This window comes from Artemia sp. Qi Xiang Cuo, chromosome 19 (assembly GCF_049724085.1).
Source record: "Artemia sp. Qi Xiang Cuo chromosome 19, ASM4972408v1, whole genome shotgun sequence".
Classification (NCBI taxonomy): Eukaryota; Metazoa; Arthropoda; class Branchiopoda; order Anostraca; family Artemiidae; genus Artemia; species Artemia sp. Qi Xiang Cuo.
The window spans coordinates 56,498,292-56,524,700 of NC_142812.1; the positions used below are offsets into that span (position 1 = coordinate 56,498,292).

The 26,409-nt window shown below is 35.3% G+C and overlaps 2 protein-coding genes across 2 annotated transcripts in view; one reads left to right on the plus strand and one right to left on the minus strand.

The window, feature by feature from the left end:
- Window positions 1-25,904, plus strand: part of Rnmt (RNA guanine-7 methyltransferase) — a 134,814-nt gene extending 108,910 nt beyond the window's left edge. Inside the window, exons 7-8 of the mRNA XM_089105517.1 lie at window positions 4,577-4,694; window positions 25,787-25,904. Coding sequence (XP_088961643.1) covers window positions 4,577-4,694; window positions 25,787-25,842 — 174 coding nt within the window. The 3' untranslated portion in view covers window positions 25,843-25,904. The remainder of the gene's footprint in view (window positions 1-4,576; window positions 4,695-25,786) is intronic.
- LOC148941035 (equilibrative nucleoside transporter 3-like) lies at window positions 1,502-2,845 on the minus strand. Its single transcript, XM_089105529.1, has one exon. It carries the CDS (start codon window positions 2,843-2,845, stop codon window positions 1,502-1,504), a length of 1,344 nt encoding a protein of 447 aa, XP_088961655.1.
- Window positions 25,905-26,409: the final 505 nt, after the last annotated feature.

The following is a 26,409-nucleotide window of genomic DNA, read 5'->3' on the forward strand; positions in this document are numbered from 1 at the left end:
ATAAGATATATAAAAAAATGGAATTTTTAGGTCTGGAAATACAGATTAAATCCCACGTTGGGTAGTTAGAACCTAACCAAAAATAAAACTAATTTTAAAATTTTAAGGTATTTTTATAGCTGGAATTGAAAGATTTAAACTATTTGCTCGGATACCATAGATATTTTTGCAGTTAACACAAGCTGCAAAGAACGCATAAGAACAAAATTAAAAATTATATTCAGAAGTCCAAAAAGATGGCAACAATGAAGGCTGATCTTTATAAAGTGAGAAACATTTTACGAATGTTTTACCGGGATTACGAAAAATATTCAAAATTGCAGATTTAAATTCTCTCTGAAAGAGTGGATTTTGTTGAAAAGTCGGCTAGAAATGCTTTGGCAAAACTTCATGGTAATATCCAAAAGAAATGTTGCATGTTTAATGAGAAGTTTCCAAGGTATGGACCGGCAACTGTGGAACAGTTTACAGATGTAATGAGAAATCTTAGACATCACTGTTAATATATGGAGGCATAATTGTCCTTTACTCAGTTTCAGCTTTATTCGATGATCGAGCCTTAATGTACTAATTACATCCAACGACTATGACGACATTGATCAATATTGTAAATAAAAAGTTAAGTTTTTAGTAAAAAATTGATTCTAACAATAAAAAAAAAAAAATTAACAAATGGCACTAGATCTAGAGATTTCCTTTAAAATGAGGCAGTGAACAACTCTCTACGATGTTCCAGTGCCAAGCTATTTGTGGAAGAAAGAAGAAAGAAAAAAAGATGCCGTTTAGGCAGAAAGCTGTAATAGCTGCCACTTTTCTTGATTTTCAAGCCAATATATTTCCCATGCTGTTCAACCCAAATGACAGAAAGTTTCCTATATGTTTCAGACATGGCGGTTCTAATGGTTCACTTTTTGTTTTGATCTGACTATTTTTTAGGAGCTATGGGTTTTTATCTTTCTTAACATTCGACGTGATCGTCTCTTCACACTGTGTTTTTTTTTTTAAAACGAGATTTTTTTTTAATTAAAAAAGCCACTAGAACTTCTAATTTCTGTTCAAATAAGCCCTCTCGCGAAATTCTATGACCTCTGGTTCGATACGATCACCCCTGGTAAAAAAAAAAAGGCAAATAAACACACATCCGTGATCGTTCTTCTGGCAAAAAAAAAAAATTCCACATTTTTGCAGATAGGAGCTTGGACGCTCTACAGTACGGTTCTCTGATACGCTTAATCTGATGGTGTGATTTTCATTAAGATTCCCTGACTTTTATAATACAGCAACTATTCGTGTATCAGCTACAAATGGAGTTTCTCAATAATTCCTAATCTAGACACAATGCTTATTTCAATGTGTTTTTGTCCTCATTATATAATATCATTTCATAAATCCCAAAAGGTTATTAGGGTCCAATTTTTTCTATCTTTGCTGAATCTGTATTTTTTTTTCACTGGCCCGCTTTCCAACAACTGATACAATTGCACTTAATCATGGTTCCCTTTCATTTTACAATATGTGGGCAAACGAATCCAAAACCAATTGCAGCGATAATGCCTGTAATTAAACATGCTCCACAAAACTTTGCCGCTGTTGACTCCTCCTCAGGCTTAACAGTTTTTGGGCCATACATCATTGCTAGGGAACTAAAATAGCCATGTGATAGACCAAACAAAACTCCGGCAATCCAATAAACCCAATCATTGCTTATAAACGCGAGCAGTGTTCTTGTTACCTCTTTTGGCTGGTAGTTACAGAACAAGAAGATTGGAATAAAAATTGTACGTAGCCCCACAGGAATCCATAGATGTTTCGGTCCAGGCCACTGAACCCAACTCGGTATCATATTCCCCAACATAGCGGTTGCATTGAAGGTGAGAAAACAGGTTATGGGTGTGAACCACTTTCCCATCAATTTATTCATTGACTGAACATTCATGAGAATGGCAGGAAAAATAGTCAATGTTACAAACATAACTAAGAATATGTTTAGACACTGGGGGTAGCAGGTTTTGAATATGTGCCAGTATTTTATCTGCGTCTCCCTTCCGCTGACAGTTTCTTCATCCTTCGGTCGTCGCTTAAATTCTTGTTTATTGTGGGAATAAAATCTGTTAAATTGAAGAAGCGCAAGTGTGACAAGACAAAGAAATAGCACCAGTACTGCGCTTGAAAAATAGATTATGGCTTTTGTGCTGTAGTCAGGTGAAACTGCAGAGAAGATAATTTCCGCTATGCTGTTGATAGTACCACTAATATTCATACCGAGCATCACAGCTCCTATATACTTCGGAGGTAACGGTGCGGCTATACTAAACACTGTGTTCTGATAAACACCTACTGCCATTCCTAGAAAGACAAGCAAACCCATCGTAGTGTAAAAGAATGTACCTGTCCATCCTGAAGAGTCAACAGCTGCAAAGGCAATAGTTGGAACAAAAACTATAAGTTGTATTATTAGGCCTGCTATTGCAGAATGGAAACTACCAAAATGGGTAAAGACATTTGCCCATTGAACAATTAAATTAAATATCTGTATGGACAACATCAATTTAAGCACGATGTCGGTCCCATAGCTTGTTCCAAAAAGTTTGGCTATAAAATAGTTTTCTGACATTAGAAATGTATTCCAAGGCCATAGGCATCCCACTCCATTGATTAGCAATATGATATAAAGGATATTCCATTTATCGTAAGGCCCATTAGGCGCTGTTCCTTGCTCCAGGTCAGGATTCGGTTCAGGTTTTGGGTCAGGATTCGGTTCAGCTTTTGGGTCAGGATTCGGTTCAGGTTTTGCGTCAGGATTTCCTTGTTGCATATTAGTACCACTAAGTGTCAACTGTTGCATATTTCGTGTACCATCACAACGAACGTTTTTATCAAGTTACTGTGTTTCGTAACACTTGTAAAGTTATAAATAGAATAACAAATGAATTGTTGAATGTTCTTTCTCAAAAATCTTGCACTAAGATGGTTTTAGAATAGGAATACTTTTGAAGTTTTTTGAAAACAAGTTATATTTGGTTTTAAAAATCCAGGATAGTATAGAGCTTGGGTCAAATATAAACTCTGATGACATCATCGAAGTTTTAACTGTTCATTCTTTAACTAAACAGAAATAGACAATTTTAATATTTACAATGGCAAATTTAGTAGACTTTTGGCATTTCCATCCTTCATTCTTTAACTAAACAGAGATAGACAGAGATAGCAGACTTTTGATTTCATAAAAATATTAAATCAAAAGTCTTCTAAATTTGCCAATATCAAAGGCCCAGGTTATTTTCACAGTTGAGAAAAGTTTTGAAGAATAGATATATAAGTATGCGAGCTAAGATTAAAATATTGGAAGCTACATTGATGACATTGGTCAAGTATGGTTCTGAAAACTGGGCTCTCCGACAGTCAGAGGAGGTTTTGTAAAAAAAAAAAAAGTGCTAGAATAATTGTCTAAGGATTCTCCTGGGTACTTGTCAGGCTGGTTATATTTCAATCAGTAAGCTGAAAGAAAGACATGGATTTTATCTGTTTTTCCGAAGCTAATACGAGAAAATGGTTGAGATGGCTAGGACACGTTCTGTGGATGAAAGGTGATAGATTTCCAAATACTGTCTTTTCCGGCCAACTATATTGGGCCAAATGAAAAGTAGTTTGTCCCTGAACTGTGTTACAGGAGGTTGTATGGAAGGATTTAAGGGGAATTGAAGCTTCTTGGAAGGGTGCAAAGATAAGGGCTTTGAAAAGACTGGAATGGAAGAGGATCTTGTGTAGCTTTATTGGCCTCAAGTGGTTTGGTTTTGAGTGAGTTTTTAGTCATAGTAGTAGTAGCAGTAATAGTAATAGTTTACTCTTTTGAAATTACTGTAGAAATTGACGCTTCAGACGACGCAGTCAAAAGAGATAAATAGGTGACTAATTGAGTGAAATATAACTAGCAGAACTTACTTTGGCAAAATGAAGCGTTAGAGTCAGTAAAAACTAAGTATTTCAGGCAGCTCACTTTTTAAATAGGCTTTCTAGATAGCAGGACAAGACCACTAGCATCAACAGTTATTCCTACCTGTTCAAGGTGTTATTCACTGTGATGCAGCTTAAAAAAGGCTCATAGAGACTTCCAACCTTCTCAACGTGTCATTAGCTTTTTGTATAAGCTCATCAACAGACTTCACATAAATTCTTAATGCTACATTATAAGAAAAACAGTATTATAACCATCTTCAAGATAAAATTGTATGGTGTCGACATATACAATATAAACAAAAGGGCAGAAAACAGAGCCCTGGGGGACTTCAAATTTCAATGAACACGAGGATGAGACAATATCCTTTACTACTTCTTACATCAATTTTCCATGAAGGTAACTTTCAAACCACTGCGAATTCCTAGACACTTGAGTCGATGCAGCAAAAATTCAGAAATTCGTGGTATCAAATGCCCTTCTTTATGCCTGCAAAAATCAATTTTGATAATTATCTGTTTTCTAGTGCACCACTCACACAATAAACCAGAGACAAAATACTTTCTTATTCTAATTTTTGTGTAATTCTGTTTTAAGTTTTTTTTTCTTTTGTTTTATTAGCGTTACCCGAACCAAAACCCAGTTGGCAATGCAGAAACAGACTATAACCATGTGAAGAAGTCGGAGTATGAAAATATGACAGTGGGTACACTTTCGAAAGACGAATGGGAAGCTATGAGTGAGATGTTTTGTTTTGTATCCCTTTTTTATGTACTCAGCTGTCTTGAGTTGTCAAAATTCCTATCCTACTATTAACCGTTAGCTATCCAATGGTCTTTTTTTGGCGGTTCTTGTTTGTATATGGAAAAAGAGATTATGTTTTAAAAATAATTTGTTTTAGTTACAAAAGGTTTTTAACCCAATTAATATCCTTTAAAATGAGCCTTGAACAACTCTCTACGATACATCAGTGCCAAGCTATCTGTGGAAAAGAAGAAAAAAAAAGATGCCGTTTAGGCAGAATGCTGTAGTAGCTGCCACATTTCTTGAGTTTCAAGCCAATATATTTCCCTTGCTGTTCAAGCCAAGGGACAGAATGTTTCCTATACAGGGGTTTCAGACATTGCGGTTCTAATGGTGTACTTTGGTTCTAATTTGTTTTGATCTGACTCTTTTTTTTAGGAGTTATGGGTTGTTATATTTCTTAACATTGGACGTGATCGTCTCTTACTAAGTTGCTAGCTACCGCTGCAATATATATATATATATATATATATATATATATATATATATATATATATATATATATATATATATATATATATATATATATATATATATATATATATATATATATATATATATATATATATATATATATATATATATATATATATATATATATATATATATATATATAAGGGTTTTTCTTTTGATGTATTTATTCGTATAAAAATCCTGTTTTTTAGAGTTTCAGTTACTATTGAGCCGGGTCGCTCCTTACTTACAGTTCGTTACCACGAACTGTTTGATCGTACTTTCAATTTAATTTTGTTCCTTTTTAATACCAAATTTAGGCTCTTACAAATACGAGGGGCTGGTTGCCACACCTTCAATTCCCACTCTTTACACTAGGTTCAACGTACTTTTCTGTGTGGGGGAATTTTCCTTAGGGGGAAAGATAAGCCTAGCACTCAAAATTTCAAAAATAGTAATGTTGGTAGCAATATATGCACCAGAAGTGTCTGCTTTTCATGATGATCGCAGGTGTGTGAAATTCGTTGGATTAAAAGTTAATCATTAAAAGCTATTAGCATGGAAAATTTGTGGAATTTATATAAAAAAAAAGAGGAAACAATACCGCAAAAAGGGGAAGGGTTATGATAAAATTGCATCATCGGACTTTGAGTGTCGGAGAACGCCATAGTAGGGGTTGTAGGCCCATATCCAAAAAGGAAGGATTAGTATTTTTGTATTATTTGGGGATTTGGCAAAAAGCGATACTTTTATTGATCAAATGATAAAAGTGATGAATAAAGTGTTTTTGATCGAGAAGTCAATCTGACAATCAAGATGATTTTGGAAGAAAAAGGAGGAATCCACACGACAAAAGGCTCAAAAGCAGTTTTAATAAATGCTAATAATGCAAAGGATGTCACATGCAGACCAAGAGACCGAAACTAGCTTCATTTCTGACTATCAGAACGTTGAATTACCAAGTGTAGATGCTTTATGTTATCTAAATGCTAATTTCAATGTACCCCATTTTTGAATTATAAAAAGTTTAAAAATCACTTGGAAATTCTAATTTCAACCTCCGTTAGAGACCTCGATTTTTGGCTGAAAATTTTTTTTCTAGATGTACAAAATGGGGTCGGTCCTTTTTTCTTTGCTTTTTTTTAATCGAAAATTCTCACAAACTATATTTGATTCTTTTTTTAATCCTTACTTGATTGTTTTTTTTTTGTTTTTGTTTTTATAAACCTCACAGTTTTGTTTATGAAAAACATTCTTTTAAATTAATATGAGGGTTTTTAATTTCTTTTGAATTGCGGCTGATATCCATTTTCTCATATTTGTGATGTGTGATTTGGATTTCTAAAGATCCCCAATCGCTGTAAACATTCGACAGAGTTAAATTTACTAAGGTACAATAGTCAAGAATCAAAATTCAAAACATTCTCGTAAACCTAATTGTTCCCAAGGATTTGTATTTGATACAGTCAACCCTCCCGGGGGGGGGGGCATGGAATTCGCTAAGCCTAACCATCCAGGCTTAAAAATGAATTGCAGGGAAGTCTCGATATTAGTACCGACTTTGGGGATTATTTGTTCTTGTCCCTGTTCAAACAGTTCGTGGTAACGAACTGCAAGTAAGGAGCGACCCGGCTCAATGGTTACCGAAACTCTAGAAACCGGTATTTTGATACCAATAGATACATCAAAAGAATTAGATTTTAATGCTGATTTCAAATATTTAAGTTTCATCAAGTTTAGTCCTACCCATCAAAAGTTACGCGCCTGAGAAAATTTGGCTGATTTTAGAAAAAAGAAGTAAACACCCCCTAAAAGTTATAGAACCTTAATAAAAATCACACCATCATATTCAGCGTATCAGAGAACCCTACTGTAGAGGTTTCAAGCTCCTATCTACAAAAATGTGGAATTTTGCATTTTTTGCCATAAGAAAGATCACGGGTGCATATTTTTTTTTTTTTTTTTCCAGGGATGATAGTATTGACCCAGTGGTCCTAGAATATCGTGGGAGGGCTCATTGGAATGGAAATTAAAACTTCTAGTGCCCTTTTTAAGTGACAAAAAATGGAGGGCCCCCTCCCACGCTCATTTTTTTCCCAAAGTCACCCGATCAAAATTTTGAGATAGCCATTTTGTTCAGCATGTTCGAAAATATTATAAGTATGTCTTTTAGGATGACTTAATACGCCAAAGCTCCCGGGGAGAGGGCTGAAAGTTATGAACTTTACCCAATGTTAACATATAGTATTAGTTATTGGGAAGTATACAGACGTTTTCAGGGGAGATTTATCTGGGAGTGGGGGGGGGGTAGGGTTGGTCGGGGGTTATTTGGGAGGGTCTTTCCATGAAGGAAGTTTTCATGGGAGAAAGGACATTGCTATAAAGGGGATGCCGGACATCCCAGCATTATTTAAAAAAAGATCAGAAATTAAATATAAAAAACAAGTTTTTCAACTGCAACAGCAGCTACATCAAAACTTTAACCGAACAGCAATCATCACATACATGATTGCGTTCACCCCCTATTCAAATTCTTAGTACTTTAATAAGAGCTATTTATTCTAATTAAGGGCCTTTTTTATTAAGCGGTCATTTTTGAACAATTTGAACAAAATTTGAACCAGCCGCTAAAAAGAGGGGTATTAACTAGGGGGCGAACTCCCTTATATACGTATTAAAAATATATGAATATATAATTTCGTTACGTAAGTCAATTCATAAGTTGAGTATATTTACTACTAATAGAAACGTTCGTAAATAAAATTAAACAAGTTTCGAGAAAGCCATTTAACCAAATAAAAGTAAAATTAATATGCAAATTTTGTTTTAATTATTCATGTACGGTGAACCAAGATCAAAACCTGCATTAATTCAAAAACGTTCAAAAATTAAATAAAAAAAAAACAAGTTTTTTTTAACTGAAAGTAAGGAACGACGTTAAAACTTAAAACGAACAGAAATTATTACTTATATGAAAGGGGCTGTCCCCTCCTTAACGCCTCGCTCTTTATGCTAAAGTTTGACTTTCTCACAGCTTTATTTTTTTAAACAACAAAAACTTTAGCGTAAAGAGCGAGGCGTTAAGGAGGGGACAGCCCCTTTCATATAAGGAATAATTTCTGTTCGTTTTAAGTTTTAACGTCGTTCCTTACTTCCAGTTAAAAAAAAACTTGTTTTTTTTATTTAATTACTTTAAGCAGTGTTCACAAGCGTTTCTAGCTAAAATCCCATGTCTAAACACGTGTCTAGCCAGAATCCAATGTCTCGGCAACGACCGTTCACAAGTAAAATTCGGTGCTTAGCTAAAACTTCAAATTTTGTTTCAAATTGTCGTTTCTAGCCAATCAAGAGAGCTTATGCGGGCAAAACTTTCAAAATTGTAACCCCTACTTTTACTGTCACAAGATAATGGAAGAGATAAGCGAAACAATTGCCTTAGTGGGCTTCACTATTATGTCTTGTGCTGCATATTTGCCTAAAATGAAAAAAAAAAAATTAATGAGAAAACAAAATTTAAATTTCAGTTGAAAAATGTAAACATAAATGACGAAAATAGTGGAACTTGACACATTCTGATTGGCTGTAATCGAAAATCCTAGACATTGAGTTCTAGAGTCTAGAATTCAATGTCTAGCCAAGCGCTTTGTCTAGCTAAGTGCCGAATTTTACTTGTGAACTGTCGTTGCCTAGACATTGAATTCTTGCTAGACACGTGTCTAGACATGGGATTCTAGCTAGACACGCTTGTGAACGCTGCTATAGAAAGCAGACTTTCTACTAATAGAGCCAAAGTAATTGCCATACTGCTGGGAAGATAAACTCATCAGTAAGACTCAGGGTTGCCACCGTCAGTAGGATTTTCATAGATCTAGTAAAAAAAAAAAAAAATCTAGTAAATTTAGAGCATCTAGTTAATTCTCCAAAACTAAATAAAAACTATTAAAAATTCAGGATTTATAATAGTAAACAAAACTTTTTTTTTATTTTCCTTGAATTCAGGGAAAAAAATTGTCGAAGACATGACAATTTACAATTTTCGCTTGTCTGTTTTACAATTTACAATTTTGCTTGTCTGTATCAGAGACAGACAAGCAGTCACCTATTTTCATAAACAGACAATTCACTTCCGGCGTCTAAAGGTCGACAAAATCAGCTATCTGTGTATCACATCTTACCAACTAAAAATGAAGCTATAATGACACTTGGAATTGTGATGATTGGGAATCTATTAGAATCAAAACAAAGGCCAACCACCCAAGGTGATTAGGTGAATCTCCTCAGTTTGAAAAGTTTTATTGAGGAAAAAGGAGCCTTCTGAGAGAAATTAAAAGTAAGTAGAAATGTAACATTGTATGTAACATTATATATATATATACATATATATATATATATATATATATATATATATATATATATATATATATATATATATATATATATATATATATATATATATATATATATATATATATGAACTTGTAGGTTTCCAGAATTTTCAATCACACTATGAAAACGAAAGAAAAGAGAAAAAAAGAAGAACAAAGATTGTGAAAATCGTATTGATTATCCTCCTATAGTAAAAATCGATGGTTGATGGTGCGTGTGCGGCGTAGCCGCACGCGCAAAATTTTTTTTGGAGCATTTAGTAAAAACAGATGCGATCTAGTAAATTTTTCCCCTCTGATTTAGTTAATTCTTCGAGCTCAGGGTGGCAACCCTGGTAAGACTCGGGTCTTGGTATGTAAACAATCGGACGTGTGCAGTTGTGTAGATTTTGTACTAGAGGAATTATTATTTGATGAACAACTCATTGGATTGGAGTAGTAGCATTGCCCTGATATTCATGTTTCTGTGTAATGGGAGGGGGATAATGGACTGTTTAAGCAGAAATATGTGAAAATGAAATGGTAGTGATATATAAGTAGGTCACATTCTTTCATAGGTGTAGAGATGAATTTATAGTTTCTTTTTAGGACGAAGGTTCGAGAAAAACGATGCATTAGAAAGCAATTCTCTTGTATTGTGCGTTGATAAAAGAAAAAGTGGGACTGTAATTGAGAATTCTCATTCATTTAAAGATAAATCCTCTAGTCTTCCCCAAACTCACTTAAGGGACAGTCTGAATGAACAAATTGATCATTCTAAATGACTATCATCAACATTTTTAGAAAAAAAAAATACTCTTCCGTTGAAATGATTCCATCCCGCTAGCGCACGAATATAGATGTTGATTGTGTTCATATTCTTCCTTTTTTAAGTTACAGGTTAGTTTTGTCGCGTAAGAACAATTTGCAATTAGGAACAAAAATTGGAGAATTATCATGTTTATTGGAGTCTAACCCGCTTTGTTTCTTCTCCAAAAAATTTTGAAACCAATTCAGCAGCTTCGTAACAGATTCTTCATTTTTATCTAGTGCTGACACTTGGGGAACACAAATATGTCTCATACTCTCCCTCTCTCTTCTTCTTTTCCACTCTTTTCCTCCTTCCCTCTGCCTCTCTATTCTTTCTTTTTGTGTGACTTAACAAATTTTTTTGTTCTCTAATGGCTTACTGTTGTGTTACTTTTAATGACTGATACTGTTAAAAGTTGTGAAGTTGTGAAGTTTTCAATCTCGCAAACTTCACATTTTTCGGCCTAACTGTCACCACTTAAAATCTAGCTATGGAAATGAAAACAAGTTGTTTTCATTAATGTTTTAAGATGAATAATATAAAATCGGCATAAGATTACCAGAAAATCGAATTTAATAATGCTTACAGTGTTGAACGTATAACAAGATTGCCCAAATGGTTGGGGATTATCGGAAAAAAGAATTCAGTAATATAAACAATATTGGATGGTATACAAAACTGTAAATAGTTGGCTTTGTGATATAGCCTTGAAAAGCACGTGTGCCCAGTAGACTATTTAAGTTGTGAATAATATTTACTGTTTCGTTTATATAAGGTCGCTTCTGAAAAAATAAAGATCAACACCAAAAACTATCAGATTTGTTATAAGCTACAAATAAACCGGAAAGACAATTCACAGTATCGTGGGATGCGCGGCAACATTGGAAACAAAGCTAGTGTGAAATTAATCGGTGGTCTATACTAATTCTAATTGTCTTTCCTAGTTCCTTTGGCTTCGTTTGTTTCTAATAGTCTGAGCATATTAAAAATTTGTAAAGAATATTTTAGACAGTGTTGCCATTTTTCTCTTTCGAAAATCGAGTACACGCTGATTAAAACGGGGTAAATTTTAGGAAGACTTGCAAAAGATATTGTTTAAAAAAAAAAATTGTGAAGAATTTTCTTTGATGATGTTGGATGCGCTTTAAAATCAAATAGAAGACTATATCATTCCCCATGTTTAAAGGAAACATAATATTTTCCATTAATTTCCTTTTTATGTTCCTGGCCTCCCCCAGGCCATTCAGCTTGTCCCCAGGTGCGATAGGGGAACACCCTACAGATATGTAGGGTACCTCCATAGGAGGCACGGACCAAGAGGGGACCTTTTCCCTGGGGGTCCATAATAAAAACTGGGCCACCCTCGCCCGGGGTCATAAATTCAGGTGGAGGAGGAAGAAGGCCCCTCAAATGTACACTCAAAAGGGCCCACTGGTTTGCCTGTAAGTCCCATGAGTTACAAACCTTCTCCCAGTAATGGGTTAAATTGCATTGTGATGCAGAACACCATCGTGGGAGGATCCTCTATGAGGACAACTGCGGCACGGCGTAAGATCCATATCCATGGGCAACGGCTTCTTCAAAGGGCTGCCTCGACCCTTTCGGGGTACCTACAAGACTGGGGACCTTGCGGTCAACTCTATTCCCACTTGAGGAGTGGCGCTCTTGAGGAAATTATAGCCTAGTAAACGACACAGCATTCGCACGAGATTCTGGCTAATAAACGATTCTTCTGGGCTTGGTGTTTTTTGACGGGGGTCTTCGGGCTGAAAAATCTCTTCCTAGCTAATTTATCTATTATGGGCTGCCTCCCCGTAGTAGCATAATATTTGTAGGCATGAATATATATTGAATCGGAGGTAATAGGCTTGAGATTGTCTGTGCAGGATTTCGACTCTTGTTGATAGAAGAGCATAGCCAAGTGCTGAAAACCATGTTGTGACCAAGATGGGCCCAGGATTGTGCAAAGCCTTAATTCATGGAGGTCCTAGGAACTTCTTGCTCTTCGGTTCTAAGCCGGCTTAAGCACTTCGGTGTAGACTTGAGAATATATGTGATCCCCGTCCTGCACTGGTATCCGGGATCATTGCTTTTCCTGAGGCGAAAATAATTTCAATGACTTAAAGAACATGAAAATTGGAACTTGGAATGTTCCGACGTTAAAAAATGATTATCGTATCGACATTTTGACTGACGAATTCAGAAGATTCGAACTGGATTTATTAGGAGTTTCAGAAACTCATATCCCAGGGGTAGGAAGCATGAAATTAGGTGATATAGAATTTGTTTACTCAGGCAGGAAGGATGGAGTACATAGACAGGGAGTAGGGCTCATTATGAACAAGGAAGCTGCTAAGTCTTATTTAGGCTGGGAAGGTATTAATAATACAATACTAATTGCTCATTTTATGACTAGAAAGTTCAGGGTACCAGTTATAGTAGTATACGCCCCTGTAGAACCGACTGACGGAGATACTAGTGACTCAGATTAATTTCGGTTACAGTTATAGGTGAAAATAAACAGGGTCTCAGTAGAAATATAATGTTTTTATTGGGAGATTTTAACGCCCAGGTCGGTAGAAATGGGGATAGATGGTATCGTAGCCTAGGTAAATTTGTTCTAGGAAAACAAAACAGCAATGGATACAGACTTTTGCAATTTTGTAGGTATAACAATCTAGTTATAACCAATACTTTCTTTGGTCATATAATGGCTCATAAGTCACCATGGTATTCACGTGATGGTAAGACAGCAAACCTTATTGATTATGTTATAGTAAACCGAAGACTGGCAGGATCAGTACAAGATACTAGGGTATATAGGAGTGCCGTTATTGATTTAAAAGTAAAGATCACCATCTAGTGGTGTCAAGGGTTAATTTAAAGCTGAAATATCGGAAGGGTAACTACCTCCTGGGAAGTTATGATGTTGGTAGACTCCAGGATGAGAATTTGAGAGAAACTTTCCAGGAACAGTTGAATACTAAGCTTGAGAGTTTAAAATTTGATAATGTGGAAGATGGTTGGAATAATTTTAGAAAAATAATTTGTGAAGTTACTAAAGGTGTCTTAGGGAAGAAAGCTAGAACTGCAGCTAAGAATATTAGTGAAAAAGCTCTATGTTTAATAGAAAGGAGAAAGGACTTGTACAAGAATTATCTGAGTGACAGATCATATGAAAACAAAAGGAATGTAAAGAAAGTGGAGAAAGTATTAAAATATGGACTAAGGAGGTGTGAAGTGGAGGCCATGGATAAAATTGCCGAAGATCTAGAAGATGCAGCTAGACGGCATAATAGTAAAATATTGTACTGGCATGTTAACAAATTGAGAGGGAGTAGTCAATCCGGACTTGGCCCAGTTAAAGATAAGAATGGGGCCATAACTATCGATAAGGAAAAAACTAAAGAGAGATTGACCGAACATTTTGAGAAGTTGCTTAACCGAGATAGAGTTACAGGAAAAGATATAGAGGAAAATGAAAAAGTTTGTGATACCTTGGATGTGAAGGAAGGTTTGTTTTGTGAGCAGGAATTAGCAACAGTACTATAAGGATTAAAAAACAATAAGGCTCCAGGTGCTGATAGGGTGGTCAATGAGTTTCTTGAATATGGTGGCTCTGAGGTTAGAAATAAGTTACTGAAGATTATGAATATGATTTTTGAAAGAGGGGAAGTACCTAACGATTTTAGGAAAACGTTAATTAAACCACTTTATAAGAAAGGTGATAAAAGTGAGTGTGGTAATTATTGAGGCATTAGTCGGGTCTCTGTAGGTAGTAAATTACTTAGTAATATGATACTTTATAGACTGAGAGATGCCGTAGACAAAGTTTTAAGAGAAGAACAGTGCGGTTTTAGAAAAGGTAGAGGATGTGTCGACCAAATTTTCACTCTTAGGCTAATAATTGAGAAGTGACTGGGTTTTCAAACACCGTTGGTCCTCAGGTTTATAGATTATGAGCAAGCGTTCGATTCTGCTGATAGAAGAGGTTTAGTAAAGGTTTTATCCTTATATGGTATACCAGACAAATACATTAAAGTGATTAGTGCTATGTACGAGAATAACACTGCTGCGGTTAAGGTAGAAAATAAGGTTAGCTGCTGGTTTTGTATTAAATCAGGAGTTAACAAGGTTGTGTTCTATCCCCCTTTATATGGATTACCTTGATGGATTTTGTGTTAAGGAGCACAGGAACGGCAATGGGAGACCACGGAATCAAATGGGGAGGAAAGAGTCTCCTGGACTTAGATTATGCTGATGATTTGAGCATACTAGATGAAATTGTTAGCAAAATGAATGAAGTTTTAGAGGTTTTGCGAGTAGAGAGTGCTAGAATAGGTTTGAAAATTTATGTTAAGAAGACTAAGTCACTAAGGCTAGGAAGAAGTGAAGATGAAAAGGTGACGTTGGGTAATGAACAGATTGATCCGGTGGACAGCTTTACTTACCTTGGTAGTATTATTAGTAATGATGGTGGAATCAGTGAAAATATTAAAAGTAGTATAGGCAGGGGTTAAGTTCTTCTTTCAAAGTTAAAAAAAGTTTGGAATAATAGAAAAATTGATCTGCAAACCAATATTAGAATATTAGAAGCTACAGTGATTATGTACCATTGAAGAATTGTTTGTAGTAATAGAAAGGGTTTTCTCGTGGCGATAGAGATTTCTCCTATAGCGCCACTTGGAGATCAGATTCCTTTGGGAGCATTTACCGTGGAGACTGGCGAACTAGTTACCTATTATCGGACTAGACTCAGACATATAAGAGAAACGAACACTTATAAAAAGACAATAGATTTATTAAACTTACATGCTTAGTTGTACAGCAATGGGTCACTTCAAAGACAAATAAATGGTGTCCGAGTTTGTTTGCCGTACGAGCTCTTTTAGATCCCACTTCACATTCCAATTAAAAAGCACATTTACCCCACTCCCAAACGCAGTTCTTTCGTCCTGCGCTCTAGGGACTGCCTGCCATTGGCTCACGGGCCCCAAGGACGCGAACCCTCGTCCAGTAATACGTCTTAAATATTTTTGATGATTTAGGCGTTCACACGGTTCTTATCGTTTAAACGTCCTTAAAAATATTGTGCGTAGCACTTTTCTTATTGCTCACTGTCTTAGCGAAATCCAAAGACTGCAGTTTCTTGTCTTTGCTGATTAAGGACTTTTTCATTTTTGAAACTAGATTTAGCTTAATTATAGGAGTCCGAATTAAAGAAGGACCTTTATTTTGGTATTTCAAATATATCGTTTTTTACTCCCGGTACATATCACCCTTCCCATGAAATAATGACGCCCCGTCATTAGTTACTGCCCATCAGGAGTTTTAAAATTTTTCAATTATTTTTCTTATTTTATTCTAAATCCCTATCTAAAATTCATCTACCGGAATAATATTATTTTTGGTTCTAGGTTAGCTACTATACTAAAGATTTTTTTTTTTTTTTTTTGTATATATAACACTGATTAATTTTAATTTTACAAAAAGGTTGGGACTATTATAATTTTACATTAGTTTTCTTTTTTTTTTTTTTGCTTTCTATATGAAGTAATAAATACTATATACACAACTTTAAATTAATAAAATAATAATATTAAACATAATTATACTTGTGTTACATACATAAATTATTTACAACGTAAAATATTCTGTTAAACATAGTCACTGATGACATTAAAAAACTTTCACTATTGAGATTTTAGCATTGTCCAAGCTGTTAGGAAGTAACACATGTAGCTTCACATCTATTCATCACCTTTCGTGTCCTTAGTGTACTACACCCTTCTGGTGTAAATTACTGTCCTTCACTCCTTTTGTCCTGGCAAAAATTACGAAGCGCATACGTTATGGTTTCTTCATGGAACAGTTCGAGTCTAGTTGTCTTTACACGATAAGTTTTCCCTAATAGTCAACTTGGAAATGACCGTTAAATATCGTTCTAATAGTAAACTGGGAACTGATTCTTCCCACTACAGGTGCTTGGGTTTTTCTTCTCAGCATAACATTTTTTGGATTTTTGGTTCATATAGAAAAGATACTCTTGATAATATCTGTTCATTTGTTCCTGTTGAAATGGGTTGTCGTACGACTCTATTCAATCTTTTAGAATAGAGTCTTTGAATTTAAATTAAAACAATACTAACTATCATTTCAATTCAAATATCGTTTAGTATCGTTCATTTTGCCCTGCTCGATGGCGTTCTCAGAGTTGATGTTAAAATTGTCGTTATTTATTATTCAAATATCTTCAAACGTATTTTAGGACCTTTAAACTTTGAATATCGTTTATCGTGTGCTGATCGATGGAGTTCTCAGAATTAAACTTCAAATTGTATTTAATTTAGTCTTAAAATATCTTAAAATGTCTTTAAGTATCTTTTAACTTCAAATATCGTTTATCATGTGCTGATCGATGAAGTTCTCAGAATTAAACTTCAAATTGTCTTTAATTTCGTCTTCTAATATCTTCAAATGTCTTTAAGTGTCATTTAACTTAAAATATAGTTTATCATGTGCTGATTGATGGAGTTCTCAGAATTGAACTTCAAATTGTCTTTAATTTCAGTTTCAAATATCTTCAAATGTCTTTAAGTATCTTTCAACTTCAAATATTGTTAAATATCGTTTATCGTTTACTGCTCAATGGTGTTCTCAGCAATTATGCGATTATATAGTTCGTTAAAACACTTGATACTGAGGTTAAAATATAGTGTCACATAATACAGAATATGTTTCGTAGTCGTAGAAACGACGATCGAAGGTGACTGTTGTTTTCGTAGACGAAGCTTGGATGAAACTTGCCTGGAGTCATGGTGAGTACTCTTCGTTGGTTGAGATATGATAAAATAGATGTTACCGGGTCGTATCTGTACTGGGCAGCTTATTGTAATACTCAATGACCAAAGTGTCCATTTACTTTCCTGCAATAAAAACAACGCGGCAGAATCACATGTTCTTTGAAGCAAATACACATACAATAATTCACGAAATAACTGGTTTATAATTTCTAGTATATGATAAATAATTAAATAAACACATTGATGTTGGTATTCTCAATGGAAATCTAAAACATAAATTTATTCAAATTTTTTTGTGTAACGACCCCATCTATAGAGAATAAATGTAATTTAAAATCTAGTAATATTTTTTAGGTCTGATTTTACGATATTTTTCATGCCTGCATTGTTCACGCAAGTCCGTGCTGTATAAGAAACGCATGTGTAGCGTCATAACCACTCGGTTTTACGCAAACGATACTACGATGAGGGAACAAGACATAACAAGGACTAGTGGAGACCTCTATGCCCACTAGTTTTTTGATGTCTTCCCTATTTCTTGGCTTAGACGTTTTTATGGGGCTCCGGGTTTAACGGCTGAAATGCAGAGGTTCTTAGTTTTAGGATTTTTCCGTAATTGCAAGTCAACATTAGTGCCTCATATTCGCTTTTCCAATAAGGTCATTAGATGCAGGATTTCCAAGCGTGCCTGCGTAGATTCCAGTTACTTCTTGGAAAAGAATATAAGCATAATGAAGGACTGACATCAATATCTTTTTTAGACGGCTATTGTTTCAGCAATTCCTTCAGAAATAAATAAAGAAATATTATATTAAAGTATTATTATAATCTGTTAAGCGAGAAACACTTTCACATTAATAGGGAATTCCTTGTGGGTTATACTTAGTCGCCATTGGACATTCACAGGGTTTCAATCCATATATCTTAACTGATCAAATGGTTTTAAAATTTTACGTATTATTATTGAGATATAATTTCACATCCGCCGTGAAATTCTTCATATAAACGTACCAATAGGTTGTTTGGTTATAGTTACCAATAGTTGGCTATTAGTACATATATTAATCGAGCAAGAAACACATGAATGAGCAATGTGTAGGCCTAAAATAATTATAATCTGCACTAAGATAAAATATTTCATATAATTAGACGCTTCTGTACTGGTAGTTTTTTTGTTTTTTTGATTTTATAAAGCTGCCAGATATAAGGGTATAGCCTACTGAATTTCATAGTTTAAAAACTAAACTTCGTTTCAAAATACCCGACGCTCCGAATTAGTCGTGTTTACTTCAGCTGATAAAAACAAATTTGCTCTGTCAAAATATACTGAAAACCGGCTGAAATTTGTACGGGTATAATGGGGGTGAAGAAATAGAGGTTTCAAGAGGAAATTTCTTTTTGGTAGTCACTATATCAGAATTGGATAATTTAATATACATGTGGCTCAAATAGCTTTCGCATGAACTAAAAAAGGCGGAAACAGGAAAAAAAATTGACAAAGATAAACGTTTTTCGCTAAATGAAGCACAGTCTTTTCAAGTTAAACATAAACCTTAGTCTAACTTAAATAAATTATCAGGTTCTAATTGGTTTATTTGAGATAATTGAATTTTAATTAATAACTTATTGAGGGATTATATTTTAATAAATAATTAAAGAGAAAATTGAGTACGAATTGATTATTAGAATAATTAAATAAGAATTTGACTGATATTTTAAGCAAGAAAAACGAACAAAACGGCAAGTAAAAAGGGATGGTTAAACACTAAAAACCTAAAAATAGAGCGAAACACGATTCAGATCAAGCTCTAGCTATGAATAGTGTCAGATTATCGAATTTTTAAGTCAAGTTAGGCATATTTGATTTATTTTTGATTAAAAATTTTTTTTTCAATCTTCACGTGGAAGGCAATTTCAGCAGGGATTCTACATCTTAGAAAACTCTTATGCTCGTTGTAGAGATTTCGCCTCGACTTAATCCAAATATAAAACCATTAGTAAAGATATCACCGTCATCACCTTGCAGTCTTCTTATTGGTAGAAATTAAACGATAAGTAAAAAATTTTTGTTTTGTTTTTGATGACATCAATTTTTGTTTGGACCTGGGTCGAATTTTCATAGAAAATTCGAGGGGACCTGAGTCTGTATAGGTAAGATATAACGTGACTGACTTGCGAAAATATGTCACAGAAATTAGAGCTCAATATATTTCATAGATAAACCAATGAAATTAAGGAACATGTTTGTCGCCGAACTATAGAACAGTGATCTCTCTGTTATTGTATATGCCCTAGGTATAAACTAATGAGATAAAATTTTTTTCGCCAAGGAGCTGAAGACGTAAATGCCTTTGTTTCTATTTTAAACTAATGCTTAACACAGCTTAAGGACAGCATACGTAATAGATATAATGTAATTAAATTAAAAAGCTTTTTTTTTCTCGGAGCTATAAGAAAGTAAACTCACTGTTTCTCTTACAAAGCATTCTCATACAAAAAACGAAAACTTAGCTCACTGAAGTTTTTATTCAACCTTTAAGTATTGTTTTAATTGGCCCTGATTGGCATAAAAATACTAATTTCTTATACTTGAAGGACTGAAAAATATCCCTTCCTACGATCGTTTAAAAAAAATTACAAAAAACAATCATGGGCCTTGAGTTCCTACCCAGGCTTCCCACAAGACGTGGTCCAACACCATTTGTTGTCCTCAGTAGACCACGAGCTTTCTACCTTTGGTTATTTTCTGTTCCAACCTTTCTATTATCCTTTGAAAGGGCATAGAAATAACACTAACAAAAATAAGACATCTAAAACTTAATCAAATCCTTAGTAACATAGACTAATTTAGTCTAAGGTGCGCGAAGTATAGCAATCAAGGATGCTTGTTGTAACAAAACATTGAACGTAGATTTAATTAAACTGAAGTACTAAGGTATGTCTTATGTCTAGCTACAAAGATAAAACCTACATATGCTCATTCTCTCTCGCTCTTAAATAAATAGAACAACATAAAAAGAAAATTGACATTTTCAAATAAGCAGTTTTTAAGAACAATGGGCAGACTTTTGACGCCCTTTCTTAATTGTGTTGAATGGTATCTGTTTATAAAAAAAGCAATAAATTAAGTCTGATATTTGCCATCATTACAAATAACCCATAAAATTAATAAGCGCAAATAACGCGGATATTTATCCACTAGGGGACCTAACGTGTGCTAGGGGAGTCGACCCCAGCAATACAAATGACACTCGACCCCAAAAAAATATTCATGCATTTTTAATTATTCTCTGTATACAAGCATGTACACTGGCTTGTTTTACATCTACATGGCTCTAAAGCAGCCATGGTTCAAAATTCAAATTTTCTTGTTCACTCATTTTGCGGAGCTACTTCAGAATTTGAATTTTTTCTAACACCATTAATCACGTGAAGGTCATCTGTGTAGGTAAAGGAGACCCTTTTAAGACCTATCCCTATGCCTCAATTTTCTGTGATTAATGGTTTCTTTCGCCGAATTTCTCGCCTTATGCAGAGTTCCAGTCACAGCTGGGTAACAACTCTTCTTTTTTTGCTTCCTTCGGCGACTTTTGCTAAGCTTTCTAGCATGTGTGCTTATGCCGCTGCCGCCAATGTTCGTAGTGCTAGCTACTGCTGGCACCACTTATTGGGGTGTATGTGCAGGGTCACTAATTTTAAAGGCAAAAAATTACGCAAAAGATTGCTATGCCACTTACTCGAATGACGCAAAAAGATTGCTATGCCACTTACTCGAATGACGCAAAAAGATTGCTATGCCACTTACTCGAATGACGCAAAAAGATTGTTATGCCACTTACTCGAATGGGAGAACCCCTTGTCGGCCCTAATGTTAGTGAGATTCCCGCTCTTACCCCAACGGTTCTGCAAATATCGGGTTTGGTACTACCCTATTTACAGTATACCCTGTCTCAGGGTATGGTAACGCGATCGAGTGGTCAAATGGCCACTTTTTAAAACCAAATGTACCCGCCTTGGGTTACGGCTAGAAAATTTCTACTCTCACCTTGGAGGTAATGACCGTCCGTGGCAATATAATAATGACGGTGCCTTGTAGCTCTATTCCTACCCTACCTGGGTTACGGAAAATACTACACAGTTTGTAGAAAATACCCTACTTGTATTCTTCCAAAAGCGTCACAAATGTAATTAAAGAAACGAAAATAGGTCACTTATCTGAAAGGAAAAGAAACGGGGGTGGAATATAACAGACCCCATTTGCAGACCCACTATTATGCCTAAAATTCTTCTGTTTCTACCAACGTTTCATCGGTCCAGCTAGATTTTGTTTTTCTTTCCGTATTATCTTTTATTTAATTCTTTCAATTCACGGTACAAATACTTTATTATTTATTAATATACGGAACTACTACATTGCATTTATTACTAACACTAAAAAAATTACTAATTATACACTTGCTTCTACTTGTTAAAAACTGAATACTATTTTTTTTTTAATTTTTTTTTTTATAATTTTAAAATTATTAATTGAGCCTTTTCTCCATTTTTTATATTTTACCCAACTCTTTGAGGGGATACAAATTTATTTATAATAGCCAAATTTCAACCAAAGCTGCTCGAAGTTTTGCTAATTCGAGAGCAGCTAAAAGCGAAGTCCATTTACCTTCCTCCTTTGACAAAGCCATTTCTGTTACAATATACAATTTTTCAATATTTTTTTTTTTTGCGTTTATATCAACTTAAAACAAATTTATTATTTTACTTAAACTATTTTTGGGGAGTCTATTATCTCCTATGAGATATAATGGGTTTCCTATCGTAGCCTAGCGGTTATAGGCCTAATCACTTTATTTATATGTCTGTATCTCTCCGAAAATTAAATTTGAACTACAGAGTTTTAATACCGTAATCAGTTCGTAGTCTTCTTCTACGGTCCGACCGCGCCATGTGTACCAGTTGATAATTGTTTGCAGTCATAGAAAAGGTTTTCTCGTGGCGAGCGGGATTTCCTCTATAATGCCGCTTAGAGATCAGATTCCTGTGGGAGCATTTACCTTGGGGACTGGCGAACTAGTTACCTATTATCGGACTAGACTCAGACATACAAGAGAAACAAACACATATAAAAAGACAATAGATTTATTAAACTTACATGATTAGTTGTACAGCAATGGGTCACTTCAAAGACAAATAAATGGTGACCGAGTTTATTTGCCGTACGAGCTCTGTTAGATCCAACTTAACAGTCCAATTAAAAAACACATTTACCCCACTCCCAAACGCAGTTCTTTCGTCCTGCGCTCTAGGGACTGCCTGCCAGTGGCTCGCGGGCCCCAAGGACACGAACCCTCGTCCAATAATACGTCTTAAATATTTTTGATGATTTAGGCGTTCACACGGTTCTTATCGTTTAAACGTCCTTAAAAATATTGTGCGTAGCACTTTTCTTATTGCTCACTGTCTTAGCGAAATCCAAAGACTGCAGTTTCTTGTCTTTGCTGATTAAAGACTTTTTCATTTTTGAAACTAGATTTAGCTTAATTATAGGAGTCCGAATTAAAGAAGGAACTTTATTTTGGTATTTCAAATATATCGTGTTTTACTCCCGGTACAATGACAGTGGTCAAACGTGGCTCTGAAGCATGGACGCTCCGAAAAGCGGATAAGATTTGCTAGATGTTTTCCAGAGAAATTGCTTAAGGATTGTTCTGGGTACCCGGCTGATTGACCGTATTTCAAATAATAGGCTATACGAAAAATGTGGTTCAATACCGTTCTCTAGGGCTATAATGAAAGAAAGGTTAAGGTGGCTAGGGCACGTTGTGCGGATAAAAGATGACATATTGCCGAAGATTGTTCTTTTCGGCCAACCGTCTAGGGCTAAACGGAAAGCAGGTCGTTCTCGTATAGGGTGGGAGGATGTCATAAAGAAAGCTTTAAAGGAAATGGGAACGTCGTGGGTGGGTGTAAAACGGGAGGCTTTGAGTAGACTGAGGTGGAGGAGGAACGTGCGTAGCTATGTTGGCCTCAGGCGGCTTGGTGCAGCGGTGAGTTGTTAGTAGTAGTAGTAGTATATATATATATATATATATAGGGCCCAGGCGAAGCTTCTCCGTGCTTCGCCTGGGCCCTGGCACTCGGTACGCTTTTATATAGTAGATTTTCTAACTACGCATTAGCATTATCATTGCGTTCTTCTTTAGTTTCAAGTCATGAGGTGTCAAATCATTAATTTCAATGAAATTAAGAAATTCTGGTGTAAAGCCAATTCTTTCTTCCTGGGGCGCATCATGATTCTCACTGTTGCTTCTCTTCTAATTGCTGATTTCGTTCACGATTCAATGTGATCATCCCTGTCGCTTTTCTCCTAACCGTTTCTTTCTCCATTATTTTCATTTGGGAGTTTGTTGTAATGCTTGTTGTCGCATGTCTTATAACCGTAGATCTCGTTGCACTTCATTTTTGTGCATCATTACCTTAGATGTTTTTCCATGAATCTTGCTTTAGCTGTTCGGACTCATTCAAAATCATGTGTAATTTTGCATGACGTCATAGATAACAACTTCTTTTGATTTAGCTCTTCCGATTCCTTTGTCATCTTGTATAATTTGCGCGGGTCATAGATAATATCATTGATACTAAGGTGTTTGGCCATACCGAAAGCTTTGCAACATCGACCGATGTTCTACACTGCTGCTTGCCATCACCGGAGCTTTTCAATCTCTTTTTAATTGCAGACTTTCAGTCACTAATAGCCCATGTGATGCCCTGATAGGAGGGGTAATCATAGATAAACTAGCTTTTGTCGACGATATAGCCCTAACTTCTGAGTCTCTCCATGATCTTCAATCTCGGACTGACATAGTCCACATGACTGCCAACCTCTTTGGGATGATCATCAACACCTCGAAAATGATTGCCACGCCTTTCTAAAGTAACTCCAGCCTCCAGCTTGAAGATGCTAGTATAGAGTGAGTCGAAGAATTTATCTACCTTGGTAGCTTTTTCACCTCCGACAATAACCCCACCAAAGATATCAAGGGTCGTCTGGATATTACAAATTCCAATGTTAAAAAGTCTGATGCCCATCTGAAGGAGCAAGAACTTATCGAAAACGCTTAAAATGATGCTATTTTGCTAACTTATCACCCCCACCCCCATTTATGCCTATGAATGCTGGACTCTAAAAACAGAAAGGAAAGTTCGTCTTGGTGCCTATGAAACAAAATTATTGCAATTTATTGTCGGCGTCACTTATCATGATAGAATATCCAACATTAAACTTCTCCGTAATCTTAAGGTCAAACTAACAATTCTTGACAGAATAAAACTGCACTGGCTTAGATAGCTAGGGTATATACACCGTATGGATAGCACTCGTCTGTGGAAGATAGTCTTTGAGGGCTGGGTACATGGTTCTTGACCTAAAGGGCACCCCACAAAGAGTTGGAAGGACAACTTTCCGTCGCTTAGCTTACCGCACTTTCTCCGCCTGGCAGAAGTTAGAAGTGCATACAAGAGTTGCATCAACAAATTGGTGAAATAAGATGCCCCAAAAAGACATTCAAGGACGGGCGGTCAAGTAAGCCAAATCATAGATACTAAAACACACTCCAATTCAACCTTCCTGTTTATCCTCCACACACACTCCACACTGACAAGTTTCCATCATTCCTTTAAAATCTTAATTTATCTTCTACTTCATATTTCTTTGTGCAATATTTTTGTTTACAATTCAATGTGATTTTTGTTGTTTAATGTCCCATGCCTTAATTTTGATTGGTCATTTAACAGCAGATTTTGTTCTGTAACGTTTTCCTCTGCAATTCAATGTGATTTCTGCTGTTTGTTGTTCCCAGCCTTTTTCTTGTTCCCAGCCTTTGTTGTTCCCAGCCTTTGTTGTTCCCAGCTGTTCAGAGTCATTTGTAAATTTGTCTGGTAAATTTGAGTCATCTTCTGTAAATTTGCATGCGTCCTAGATACTAAAAAGGTTTGGGTTTGTGTGCGTGTCTGTAGGTTCGTCTATGTGCGTTAAAATTAAAATTCTTTGTTGTAATAATATTGTCATTTTTGAAATATTTAGTCATTTTTAACATGTCAATGCTTTTTTAATTTTCCAAAAATTGCGGTAGTTCCCAGACTGCTATATACCAATATTGTCATTTCAAGATATTAAAAGGATCACTGTAAACATGTCAACACCCTTTTGCAAATCTTGCCGTGCGGTAGTTCCACTGATTCTTTGTAACCAGATGTCATTTTAACTGCTTAGACCGTCATTGTCAAAGTTTCAACACTCTTTTGTAAGTTTACTGTTTCAGTAGCTCCGAAAGTGCTTATTCCTAATATAGTTACTAAGCTTTCGTGGCCGTTTTAAACTTGCTATGCTATAAGCTTGTCTTTTTGATACATTTAAACCATCATTGTCAACATGCCAACGGATTTTTTGCAAGCCAACTGTTGAAGTAGTTCCAAAGCTATTTCAGAATAATGTCCGTGTTGTCTATGTGTAATAATACTGATTGCATGAAATTAGAAATTTTTGACAGATTTTTTTTCTGTTTTATCTTTATCGTAACCCTTTTTTCTGTTTTAGCTATGTATTGTGTCTTCATCTTCAAGAAGAATGCTCCCAATGAAGCTGAATTATAATTCATCATATTTTTTGTAAAGGATTTTTACTTCTTAATAAAACAATTGTATTTAAATAAAAATAGATATTATCTTTGACATTGATGCTTACTCCGTAGAAATTACACCGCTGCAATTCGGTAAAAATCTGTATACTTACCAAAATTTTATAAAAACACCAAAATAATGTCGTTTTCCTTAAATATAACTACTTTTTGTAGAATGGGAGTGCCTGGTTTTAAATTAAATTAAAAGCTTTGGTTTTTATATCGAACTTTGTGTAAAAGTAAACTTATAATCTCATAAAAAGATGATACGACAATGGCCAAACCAAATAAGACTTTCCAGGAAAACGAAATCGTAAAAACAACATTTACCACCTCTTCTCAATCTCGATGGAGGGGAGCCTCCTCCATCGAAAAAGCCTCCTCCTTGAAAAACGACATTGACCACCTCTTCGCAGTCTCGATGGAGGAGAGTCTCCTCCATAAAAAAAAAACATCAAAAAAGCCTCCTCCTTGAAAAACGACATTGACCACCTCTTCGCAGTCTTGATGGAGGAGAGCCTCTTCCAGGTTGAATTTGAAT

What these genes read in the sequence shown, in the direction of transcription:
- LOC148941035 (XM_089105529.1), bottom strand. Translation starts at nt 2,845, where the DNA reads ATGCAACAGTTGACACTTAGTGGTACTAATATGCAACAAGGAAATCCT.